The 12,235-nt window shown below is 36.5% G+C and overlaps 1 protein-coding gene across 19 annotated transcripts in view; it reads right to left on the reverse strand.

The window, feature by feature from the left end:
- LOC107747009 (disks large homolog 2-like) overlaps positions 1 to 12,235 on the reverse strand; it is a 115,816-nt gene that overhangs the window by 81,066 nt on the left and 22,515 nt on the right. For 10 of the 19 annotated variants that reach the window (XM_016561409.1, XM_016561403.1, XM_016561406.1 and 7 more), the window contains exon 1: positions 7,618 to 8,065. The exons of 2 other annotated variants lie outside the window; for them this stretch is intronic. In XM_016561409.1, coding sequence (XP_016416895.1) covers positions 7,618 to 7,920 — 303 coding nt within the window. In that variant the 5' untranslated portion in view covers positions 7,921 to 8,065. Of the gene's footprint in view, positions 1 to 7,617; positions 8,068 to 12,235 lie in introns of those variants that run through there. 7 more of the 19 variants (XM_016561410.1, XM_016561413.1, XM_016561412.1 and 4 more) reach the window with 2 other exon arrangements.

Consider the following 12,235-nt stretch of genomic DNA (forward strand, 5'->3'; position numbering starts at 1 on the left):
TTATACTGTAAATTCCATGTTCACGACTGCACAGGGATTCCCTCTGCATCACGGAAATCATACGGTCTTAACTTATAACTTGTTATTAATGCGACACCTTCATCTGCACGGAGGGATGGTGTCCACGAATATGAGCGAAGATGTTGGATTTATTGCCTGCTTTTGCAGCCACTTTGCGTCCACATTTTTTGTAGATTGGATCCGTCCTCAAGGACAACCCCGCGTTTGTTTTTTTTTATATCCGAAGTATTCCCATACTGCAGATTTTAACTTTTTTTTCGGCGGGGATGGAGATTAGATATTATCTCTGTCTCTGTCATTCTCTCCTCTGCACATGCGTGTAAGCAGCCAAGTGAATGCAGTGAAGCAGCCGAGCGGAAATAAGGAGCATATGTGCTGGTGAGATTTTTTTCATTCATTTTTTTTTAACCGTAGATATGAAAATGTTTATGGTATGATAACCGTGCACGTTCAAACCGTGTTTAAAATATTGTTACAACCCTAGGTGCCACTAGAGGCACACAACATTTAACAAGTAATGAAAGGTGGGCTAGCACACAACACAAACTCATTCAGCTGGAGGCTGTGAGGCTTATCACAGACGCATTAACATTCAGAGATGGCCTACTACACAAATCGCCAGGGAGATGCAGCCGGCAACTGAAGATCGATCGACAGCAGAGATTGAGGCTGTCCCTACTTACTGCGCACTGCCGCTAATTACATTAATACATCCTCCGCCTTGAGAGCTACAGCCTCAATCACCGAGGGATCGGAGAACCAGAGAGATGTGTTGGAAAGCACATGGCAAAAAGGAAAAAACACATTAAAATCTTTGCCACTGAGGTTTGAAATATAAAGTCAGCTTGAGTTCATACTAAACATTTTGTGTTTGTTTTACCCTGTAAAGCCTGACATATGAAATAATAGTCAATATATATATATTTTAAATGGAACAGTTTATTGAACCTTCAGACTAAATTGAGTATCATATTTCAAGCATTAGGCTTTTATAGCTTATATGGTATGATATAGGAGAATATGGAGCTCATACTCGAGGAGGAAAGAAAAAACGGAGCAAAAATATGCCAATTTGTGCAGTTGCTGATATTTGAATGACCAAAATGTAAGAAGAAATTCTGATAGCTTGTAATGTAAATCAACGAGATCTTCAAAACAGTACAATAGACATAAAATGTATATAAATATTAGTTGTCACTCTATATCGCCCAATAATATGTCTTACAGTAGTAAGATGATATTTCAATGCTTAGGTTTATGATCAAAGCTCTGTAGTTTATTATTGTGTGGAGCAAAACATATACATTTATTCTTACAGTTTATAAATATCAGTAAAGATTTGACATCAAAAAGACACATATACCACAACCTGAAGGTGGACATTTTTAGAATGATACTAAAAGCCTGTTTACTTGCTAAAAAGTATAATCATCAATCAGATGACATAATGTAGGAAATTGTGTACCAATGCCAAGTTCTGGCAAGTAAGTCCTTAACGCAAACTATGATGTTCACAGTGTTAAACTACTTGGCACAAGCTGATTGGTTCATGTTGCATATGCAGTCAATGAGCTTACTTTACATTTAATTGGGAAGGTCCCGTTCACATGTGGCTGGGTGCGGGGTTCCACAGGGCTCAGTTCTCGGACCTATCTTATTCATTCTTTACATGCTCCCCCTCGGCAAAGTCATCAGTCGCTTGGGAATTTCTTTCCATTGCTACACTGATGATACACAATTATACACGAAAACTGATACTCACTCATCAACATCGTCGTCGTCATCATTATCAACAACTCTACCCACACTCACTGCCTGTTTGGAGGAGATTAGGGCGTGGATGAATCAGAACTTTCTCCAGCTGAACAGCTCAAAGACAGAAGCCATCTTCATTGGTTCCTCTCATCAGACCAAATCATCCACCAGTCTCCCTCCTCACACATCAGTGCATCCATGGCAATGCCCCAACTTACCTTAAAGAACTCCTTACTCCACAGATCTCAGCACGTTCTCTCCGCTGCACAAACACTCATCGGCTCCATCCCCCAATGACTAAGACCCGCACCATTGGGGACAGAGCCTTCTGCACCGCCGCCTCTCGCCTGTGGAATGCCCTCCCTGAACATCTGAGGGCTCCACAAACGACTTATGGTTTTAAAAAGGACCTAAAAACTTACCTTTTTAAAAAGTTTTTCAATGTTTAAATTTCTTTTTGTGTTTAAATTTTTGTGTTAATTTTAGTTAGTGATTTTAACTTAATTTCTTAATTTCTCTAATTGCTTTATTTTATTTTGAGTCTTTTGTAGCACTTTGAGATTTTCTTTAAAATGTAAAGTTTTATAAAAAGCTTTTATAAAAGCTTTATAAATAAAATGTATTATTATTATTATTATTATTAAATGGCTGGTTAGCATTCACTAGAGCAGCATGCAGCGCACTTTCAGAGTTCTTCTGAAACCCTCCAACTCCCCAGCTCCACCTGAATAGATCTGCTACGGGTTATTTTATATGCTATTTGTGCAGCAGCAGTATGTCTTAAATACTCACAGCACCTTATCGGCGTATGAATTGGCGGTAATAATCAACAACAGCAGCAATAACCAACAGCAGCAGTGTAGCAGATCAATTCTCAGAACCAAAATACATTAACATTCAGAACCAAATACATTAACATTGTCATACCCATTACCATGCTAAAATCTTCCAAAAGTTGAGAACTGTTTTTTTTTCCAGCAAAGTTTTGATCATGTTGATAATGTAAAGGCATTTGCATATCAAATATGATACAGTAGGCTTTATAGGGTTAAGTACACACTGCGGGCATCTCCCACACAAGGTGCTTTTGTAATGAATGACATGGTGGGATCAACAACAAAAATGTGCCATCTAGCTGAAGCTATTATCTACTGATGAGGTCCATCATGGCATGGCAGCCAAACATTAAAGAGATTAAAAGAGATAATTGCAGCGTTATCTCAAAATATGACAGTTTAATGGTTGAAAATAAAAAAGCAAACAGAACGTAAATGAGCAAAAGCGAAGTTTAATGTGTCCCTGGATGACAAAGAGCAATATTGGCCATTTCAGAAAGTGAGTCATAAAGAGGCCGTCCTCTGAGACACATACACTCAGAAAGATGAGTTCAATTTTCAACTACGATGACATTGCTAAACTACTAGTCATAAGCGTGAAGAAAGCTCTTGCATATTGCATATTTCAGTTTCTATTAAATTATCAAGAATATTATGTTAATATTCTGAGCTCTATAACGCTAAATCCATATTTTAATTTGAATCTGTCATTGTTAAAACATTACATGCTCCTGCTAGGTGGTATAAATAAATACGACCGCATTCATCAATATGCAAATAATATGCAGATTTATTTTAGATTAACATCAGACACCCACAAGTTCATCAGCACTCTGTCAGACAGTGTGATATTAACTCTATGAATGTGGGTGTCTATGAACTTTTCCGCAGAGATAAACATAAAAACAGCACATCTAAAACTTAATTCGGGTACCTTAACTGATTATCACTGAAGATCAAAGATGACATCAAGAAATTATGAGTCATTTTGTCTTTATTAGGATTTGGAGTATTTGGTGACCTCACACTGAAACTGAATATGGTTCAGAGTAATTTAAGATTACCTGATAGTATTAGGTAGTACTTATTTTGTTCTTTCAGGAAGTAATCGATACAAAACAGCACTGTGGTGGTATCATTGTACAGTGATCTATATACAGATTGTAATATCATGGCGATATCTTGATTGAAATGAGATAGTAGGGGCTGAAACATACAAACTTGGATATTTCCACCTAAAATGGGTTTATTCATTGCTTAGTTTGACTTTAAAGAAAACTAAAATGGCAATGCTGCAGCAAGGGAAGTGGGTTGCTGGACTAACAAGTCGCTTCATCTCAATTCTAGAGCTAATGAGATCTAGATTGTAGGAAACTGACAAGAGGAAAGACAATAAGAGGGGACCAAAGCATTAATATACAGAAAACATAAAAGCTCAATGTACACAGACAGCATCTATTCTCAATGTAAATGCACATTGCAAAATAGCAAGTACTCAGTTAAAACCCTAGCTGGACAAAATTTAACAAATTTGAATAAATCTGGGTAGAAAAAGCGCTTCAACAGGCACACAGACTCTTTGTTGATGTGTTCATTAATTCTCTCTCTAGACACAATCGGCTGAAGTGGCTGTTGCCTGTTTTTCCAGCGTTATCTGTGTGGAAGTGCTTGCAAATGCACTGATGCAGAGCACGACCAGCCTCTTTCAGCCAGCCAGTGCTCACGTGGCCCAGCTGAGCACAGAGGTGATGGCATTACATAATCAACTGCACACACAGCTCTCAATCAACATAAAATAAATATAAAAATAAATGTATGTGTGCACATTAAAAATGTTACAGCATGGTATAGAATGGAACAGCATATGTAGTACACCATGGTGTTTTTAAGGCTAAAGATGAAAGAAAGAAATAAGATGCTGTCTGAATCCACATTTAATATGAAAAGTGTGTGTGTGTGTGTGTGTGTGTGTGTGGTGTGGTGTAGGGCAGACCAGCTCTGCAGTGTTTGGTAAAGAGAGCACGAACACAAACATCTTAAGGGCTTATTGTGGAGCCAAACTGGGGCAGACTTTCTGCTTCAAGCATCTTCATGTCTCTGTAGAGTTGGTACAGAGAAGTGTCTGTTTTCAACACATCAGCATTTTTTAGGGCAGGTAAGGTGCAGGGTAATACAAGATCAAGAAAGTGCTTGGGTTTAAACTCGGAGTTTATGCCACTTTATGTAACTTAAAACATCACGTCAGACTTCTCTAATACTTTTCTAGCTAGTGGGGGTCTTTTGAGACTTGTTTAACTTTGTGTCGTGCACATGTTTATGAGATTGAAACAGGCTTATCGCCTCAAAAATTCAGGCAAAACATGTTTAATACATTGTGGCGTATCTAGGAGCCCCATCGACGCTAAGGTTAATTGTGTGTTAATAAGCACAATGGAATAACTACGGTTGTCCTTATCAATGATAGCAATTCACCTTATCTGTGAGAACTGAATAAAATTGCAAGAGGTATGAATATGAACTTCAGTTAAACTACTCCTCAAATATTCCTAATTCAATTTGCACTATATCAAATTACCAGATGAAAATATCCTTTAGTGAAACAAAAGGGCTAGTCAGGAGCATTTAAAAATAGAACTGAATGAAGATAAATATCTACAGTATACTGGTCATTTTGCCTTTGGAAAATAGTGTGACAACAAATAGTATTATATACTGCAGTAGAGAAAGTGACTGCAAATTACATAGTTAACGCTGTGCTTATCCAGTGTTAAAGATGATGATAAATAATGATTGGTCTGCAGATGTGTTATGTGCTGCTTAAAGAGGTCCTGCAATGGCATTCAGTGCCTCTGCTCTTGTCCCACTTTACGGCTCTCAATAATTCAGGCCACAGAAACTATACATAGAGCTACCACACCACCGTCAATAATGCACAAGAAGAAAAAGTCAACAACAACAGCCTTAAGAGTTGAACACCATAGAGACAGCAACTCAAAGAAGTAACCAAGAGCAGCAGACTACAGAGGGCTGGTAAAGATATTACCAAGATGCATATATAAACACACCAATAAATATGTTAGGGTTTTCAATTTAAAATGTAATTATTTTTAATGAAACTTTTAATATTTTTATTCAGCCTGGATGCATTAAATTAATAAAAAGTGACAGTAAAGACAGTAAAAGCAGTACAACGATTTTCAACATTGATAATAATAAGAAATGTTTAAAAATCAGCATATTAGAATGATTTCTGAAGGTTCAAGTGACACTGAAAACTGAAGTAATGTCTGCTGAAAATTCAGCTTTGTCATCATAAGAATAAGTCTTTTCAATAGTATTATTTTAGTTTTACTGATTTTTACTGTATGTTTGAGCATTTATATGATTAAAGCTAATCTAATTTCTTGAGATTAAATCACAAATATTATTAGGAAAAAATGCCATTAATGTACAGGTATTTTTAAAAATATATTAATATACAAATTAGTGTGCGCTGGTATACATAAACAAACATACAAATTAATAAACCAGATTTAACTGTTGAAAGATATACATTAGTTTGCCATTGGTCCTACAGTGAGACAATTGGCTAATAGATGCTAATGATGACCTTCTCCGGACTGAAAGATGATCAGAGAGCTCTAACCTTGTCCAGTCAATGGTTTGAGCTGAATTGTGATTGAAAACCACTCTCAGCTTGCACATAGCATCCCCTTAGCCATATACATCACACCGGACCACCAGAGATGAGAAGTGTGGAGGTGTTTTCATGTAGAGACAGGTGATGGATGTGAAGCCACATGGTCATTTCTCCCAAGCCTTCCTCTGTCTGCCATCACATTATCAATCACTTGACCAATTTCCTTATTTCAGTGTTAAATTCCATCTATACTGGTACTGACACACTCTTCAGCTGAGAAATGGGTCAAAACAAATGAAATGATAATCTACCAATCAGCAGGTAGAACAATCCTGCAATGCTATTTATGTACTGTACTGTATATTAAGACAAAAACACAAAATATGTGTTACATGCACTGAATGACTTTAGCTGTAACGCAGGAAGTACCAAATGAGAGCTCCACTTCTGCTTAACTAGATAATCCTGGAGTTTAAACACAGATCAGTACTGCAAGAGGAGAGTGCGCGCGCACACACACACACACAAACAGAGGGTCTTCAGAGTGCAGCGTCCAGCTGTGTTAGTGCACTCATGGGGTGTGATGCATTGGCCTGATTTAGGGCGTTTAGCTGGATCTCTCTCGCTCATGAACAAACAGATTACGTTATCATCACTGCTGTAGTATTTGTGATCTGAGAGCCATGTTGTGTAGAACTGTTCATGCGATACAAAGTGATATCAGCACACACAGCGACAAAAACAACAAGCATGTCAGAACAGGGGCTCCAATGGTAATATGTGCTTATAGAAGAGCAAAACGCACTTAGAAGAACACACTTCCTTACAGCTACAGCAACATATACAACAACCATTCCACTTTAAAAAAAACTCTGATACCAAATATTCCACAACCACCTTCATTAAAAAGCAGAATATTTTCGATCCAGCTATCATTTTATAGTTTCCAAGACTTTTTCAGTTGTTTGTGATTACTGGATAAAGATTAAACATACACCGTTCAAAAGTTTGGGGTCTTTAAGATATTTTAATGTTTTTGACAGAAGGCTGCATCTATTTGATGAAAGTACATAACTTTTATTGTGAAATATTATTAAAGTTTAAAATAACTTTTTATTTTACTATATTACACAATGTAATTTAATCCTGTCCATACTGACCCCAAACATTAAATTCTATGAATTTAAGTCTATGATTTTCTAAGACTTGTTTTTCAGTCCCGAAAATCACAACTTTACAAAGATTTTTCAAATCCTTAACAACTTAACCCAACTTTGCTCACTACTTCTAGCCCTCATATCCGACCTCCCACAATACACCTGTCCCCTCACCTTCCTGGTACCTAGCCCAGATGGCAGCGGTTACCTGGTACGGCTCATGCCAGCGGTGCGGATGGCAGCCACACTCTCTCCACAGATCGCAGCTCCCCCCTTTGGCTCGGAGTGCGCTGCGGCTGGGACTCCTCCAGGAGCTCTCGGAGCGTGAAGCCGTGAGTTTGGCCCTCTGCCGGGGCAGGGTGGACATGGACGGCGAGGGCTGGTAGTTGTATCCGTGCTGAGGTTCGTGCTGCCAGCTGCAAGAGCAGGGCGCCTCGCCCTCTCCACGATCACCCACACGGCCATGCATCTCCACACAGCAGCTCTGCTGCTTGCTCAGGTAAGCCGTCATCCCCAATGCGTGTTCCTCTCCTCCTCTCGCCCTGTGTTTCACCTCCCTGTCTCTGAGTTTGCGCTCGGGTGCGGGCGGCAGCAGCAGAGGACGCAGTTGTGGTGAGCGGCACTACTCTGGGCGGTATCTGAGCAGTGTGCTCTCGACAGTTAGAGAGCCAGTGAGAGGGCTCTGTGTGTGTGTGCGCGTCAGAGAGAGAGAGAGGGTGCATGAGAGAGAAAGCTGGCTACTTGTAGACGCTAGACATGTTTTAGTTAGGCAACAACAGGAAGACGGAGAGATGGAGCACAAGAGGGAATAAGACAAGAAAGAGCGGTAGACGAGTGTGTTTGTGTGTATGTGAGAAAGCTCTGTCAATTGATGATTTAACAGGCGGTGTGTCTTGACGGCATCTCTGCTCAAGGCAGAAGCAATCAAACCCTGAACAGCTGGGGACAGAGCTGCCTTCACCCCAAACCCCTCAATCAGACAGACGGATGTCTAACTGACAGCTGCACTTTTTCAACATGATAAAATCATTCAAATGATCTCTTGCAGCAAGCTCAAAGTTCACGAAAAGCTCATAGCTATGCAGAGATATAAGCCACATAGCCTGAAGGCAGACAGAAATGCATAAACAGTACAAATTGAACTAATAAGTGTTCTAAAACCTGCTTAGTATTTGAAAAATCACACGCAGAGTGGTACACTCTTAATAAAGCAGCAGCAATGTCAATATTATAAAAGAAACCAACGTTGCATTAGCCAATACAATGCAATGCATTAGCCAGACTCTTTGCTTTTTAAGGTTACCAAGCAATGCAGCAAACTGGCACATTAATGGCCCTGTCCCATTAATGGACCTGCAGTCTTATGGCCTTTGCTTTTGTACGTCAGAGAAGTCGAAACGCCCAAAGAGTGTCCCATTTGTCATTTTAATCTCAGAAGGACGCTCACGAGCACCACCTTTGTGCCTGCAATGCAGACTTTTTCAGAGCCTTGAATTGTGTGGACTACACAGCAGAACATTACCCAGCAACTATTAACCACGACTTTTGCCTCAATAAACTCCTAATTTGCTGCTTATTAATAGCTGTGCTTTATAATTACTAATAAACAGCCAATATGCTATTAATATGCATTCTAATAAGCAACTAGTTAATAGTGAGAATTGGCTAAAGTTTCTCCAAAGTGTGGAATAGTTAAACTGAACTAGTAAAACTTGATTAAGAATTTAACTGATGTGTGTTATTTTTACTAAAGAAACCAAAATAAATATTTGTAAAAATTCTTATTATAAACTAATTTAAATGCAGTTGTGCTTCTGAAGTTGCTGTTGAACAATAGCTTCTATTTTAATAACATTATTATTATTATATATGCAATAATAATTATTATTATTAAATTAAAATTTTTTCAGCAACAGCTTTAGAGGTAAAACTCCATTTGAAATAATGTATAAATAATAATAGAATTTTTAAATAAGCATATTATTCATATTAATATTATTATTTAAAAAAAGCTATTTTTAGTAACAACTTCAGAGGCAAAACTGCATTTGAAATGATTAAAAACATTAATTAATAAAAATTTATAATTATTATAATTATTAATTATAATAATTGAGAATTAAATGAAATTATTTAAATTAATGAATGAAATGTATAGACAATAATATACATTTTAAATATGAATATTATTATTATTAATAATAATACTATTATTCTTTTTTTAACTGTTTTTAGTTAGTATCAGCTTTAGAGGCAAAACTGCATTTGAAATAAATGAAATTTATTGAAATTTAAAAATAAATCAATTAATAATAATTAATATAATTATTAATTATAATAATTAATAAATACAAACATGCACCCTGTGTAGCAGGCATTTCAAAAGATAATTAATGCAGCAGATTGTCCGTTATTTGCATTTTAAGAATGTACTAAACAAAAGTAAATAAAATTTTGTAATCCATAATTCAACAGCAGACACAAAACAAGGAATAGCAGAGCTATAGCCTGTAGCTTGTGGGTCACTGAGCCTCATTAATTCAATAAGATTTCTATTTATAACCAACCTAGTCACATTTAATCAAAACAAGGGGCTTTATGCTCAGCAACTGATGCTTAACTGCTTAAGTTAAACCATCCAGCTACATCAGAATCAATCCCAGAGTGCTGTACTGAGTTTCTGCTCAACCAGTGTACATTAACCCCACCTACTGGCTACTAGCGCGCAGTACAGCTCAGGGGGGAAAAGCCCATTTATCTTCACAGAAGCATTACCAGTGCTTAATATTTGTTTAGGATTCAGTTTTTTAGCTGTGTGGTTATTCATTCTGCTTTAGTAATCCTCCCTCACATAGTGTCTCCCATCTGGGGGTGAGCTTAGATGAAAATTAATAAAACACACTGGAGGTTGATGATGAAGGCTTTAGTGATTTGTTCAGAATGTGTGGTTGTGTAGGCATTCTAAGTGTCTAAATGCCAGTTAATCATACAGCATTTTGTATAATTAACAATCCCTATGAAGCGTTCAATTCATCTGAACCTACAATTAAGCAAGTTTCTCTCCTCCCACATTCCAATTAAATTCTTGTGACATTTTATATCCCACCTGAAGGGCACACAAACAACATCAAGCTCTACTAATGGGTTTGAACAGAACGTGAATGTATGGTAAAAGAATGATAGTAAAGGAATACTTTTTGACTTTCTGTGTATGGAAAAGAATGGTCAGGATATTCTTCAAAAATAATCATAAAAGCAGTCAACATGACTCATGTGCTAGATTTTACATCCCCTAAAGCCAAGTGATCGAAATTTAAGTAATTATTCACGGAAAACCTCTAATGAAGTCAAATATGATGTAATGTACTGTACTGCATCAACAATTAAATCATTTGATCAGTACCAAAACTATACTTTAACAAAACTGTAGGTTGAAAATGCAAAATAACCTATTTTATAAATAGATGATAACTGGACACCATTCACATGCAATATGTTGATGTCATGTGATACCAATGTAGCATGCAATTGTAAAAAAAAAAAAAAAAAAAAGATAAAAATACAAGGTACACTTAGCCAGCCTCGTACTCTATAAATAGTAAACTAGTGTAGTGTTCCATAGCTAAAAATGCCAATTGGAGGACAGAATTATAATTAGGATAGAATTAAAACACATGAATAATGTAGACTTGAAATGTGTGAGAGAAGTCAGTTAAAAAGTAGCTAAATCAGCCAGTGAGAAAATGTCAGCCATTTCTAATTCCCAAAAGTGTTGTGCGTTTTCCATCACACTTTTAACATGATGACAAACACTACTTATCACTGTCAATGCCTGAAATGATGACAGCCTCAGGATGTGTGTGTGTGAGTTGTATGCCATGTGTCACTGCCAAATGCCAGCAAGCTGTGATACCACGTCACCGAGATAAACCCTTGTATAATACTGTTGAAAATGTCATAAGATGCTGTCAAATTAATTTTCCCACCTTTCAACAGACAGACCATCAAGTGACAGGTGGTCAGCCCTGACATTCACACACGTCGCAGTGCCCACTCAAGCAGCTACACTCACAAGGGCGAGAGAACATGGCACCTATGTGGATGTAATATTAACACAAAAATTGCTGGATATGTCATACACACTGAAAACAACCAGCACATGACAAGCCACCTTAGTTGAGACATTTTCCCACACACTGCTGCACTGTTCATTCACATAAATGCAGATGAAAAGATCAAAACGGTGTCTATTATATGTTAAACAAAATATATTTACATGTATATTGCATATATATTAAGAACTAAATACTATTTACATATATTTTATATGTTGAATTTTTTTTGGATTTTATAATCTTGATTTAATGAATAACTGAAATAACAACAACAATAATAATTAGTGCTGGGCAACGATTAATCGCGATTAATCGTATCCAAAACAAAAGTTTTTTTTTTATATATATGTGTGTGTACTGTGTATATTTATTATGTATATACTTTATAAAGACACACACATACAGTATATATTATAAAACTATTTACATGTATTTACATGGTATATATTTATATTCATATAATTTATATTATACATAAATATATTTAATATATAAACATAACATTTTTCTTAAATTCTTATTCTTAAAAAAAAAAACGTGTGTATTTATATTATACTAGTGCTGTCAAACGATTAATCGCATCCAAAATAAAAGTTTTTGTTTACATAATGTGTGTATACTGTGTATATTTATTATGTATATATGAATACAAACACATGCATGTATATATTTAAGAAAAATATGTTATGTTTATATATTAAATATATTTAT

The sequence above is a fragment of the Sinocyclocheilus rhinocerous genome, unplaced genomic scaffold (genome assembly GCF_001515625.1).
Source record: "Sinocyclocheilus rhinocerous isolate Xijiao unplaced genomic scaffold, SAMN03320098_v1.1 scaffold708, whole genome shotgun sequence".
NCBI classification, from domain to species: domain Eukaryota; kingdom Metazoa; phylum Chordata; class Actinopteri; order Cypriniformes; family Cyprinidae; genus Sinocyclocheilus; species Sinocyclocheilus rhinocerous.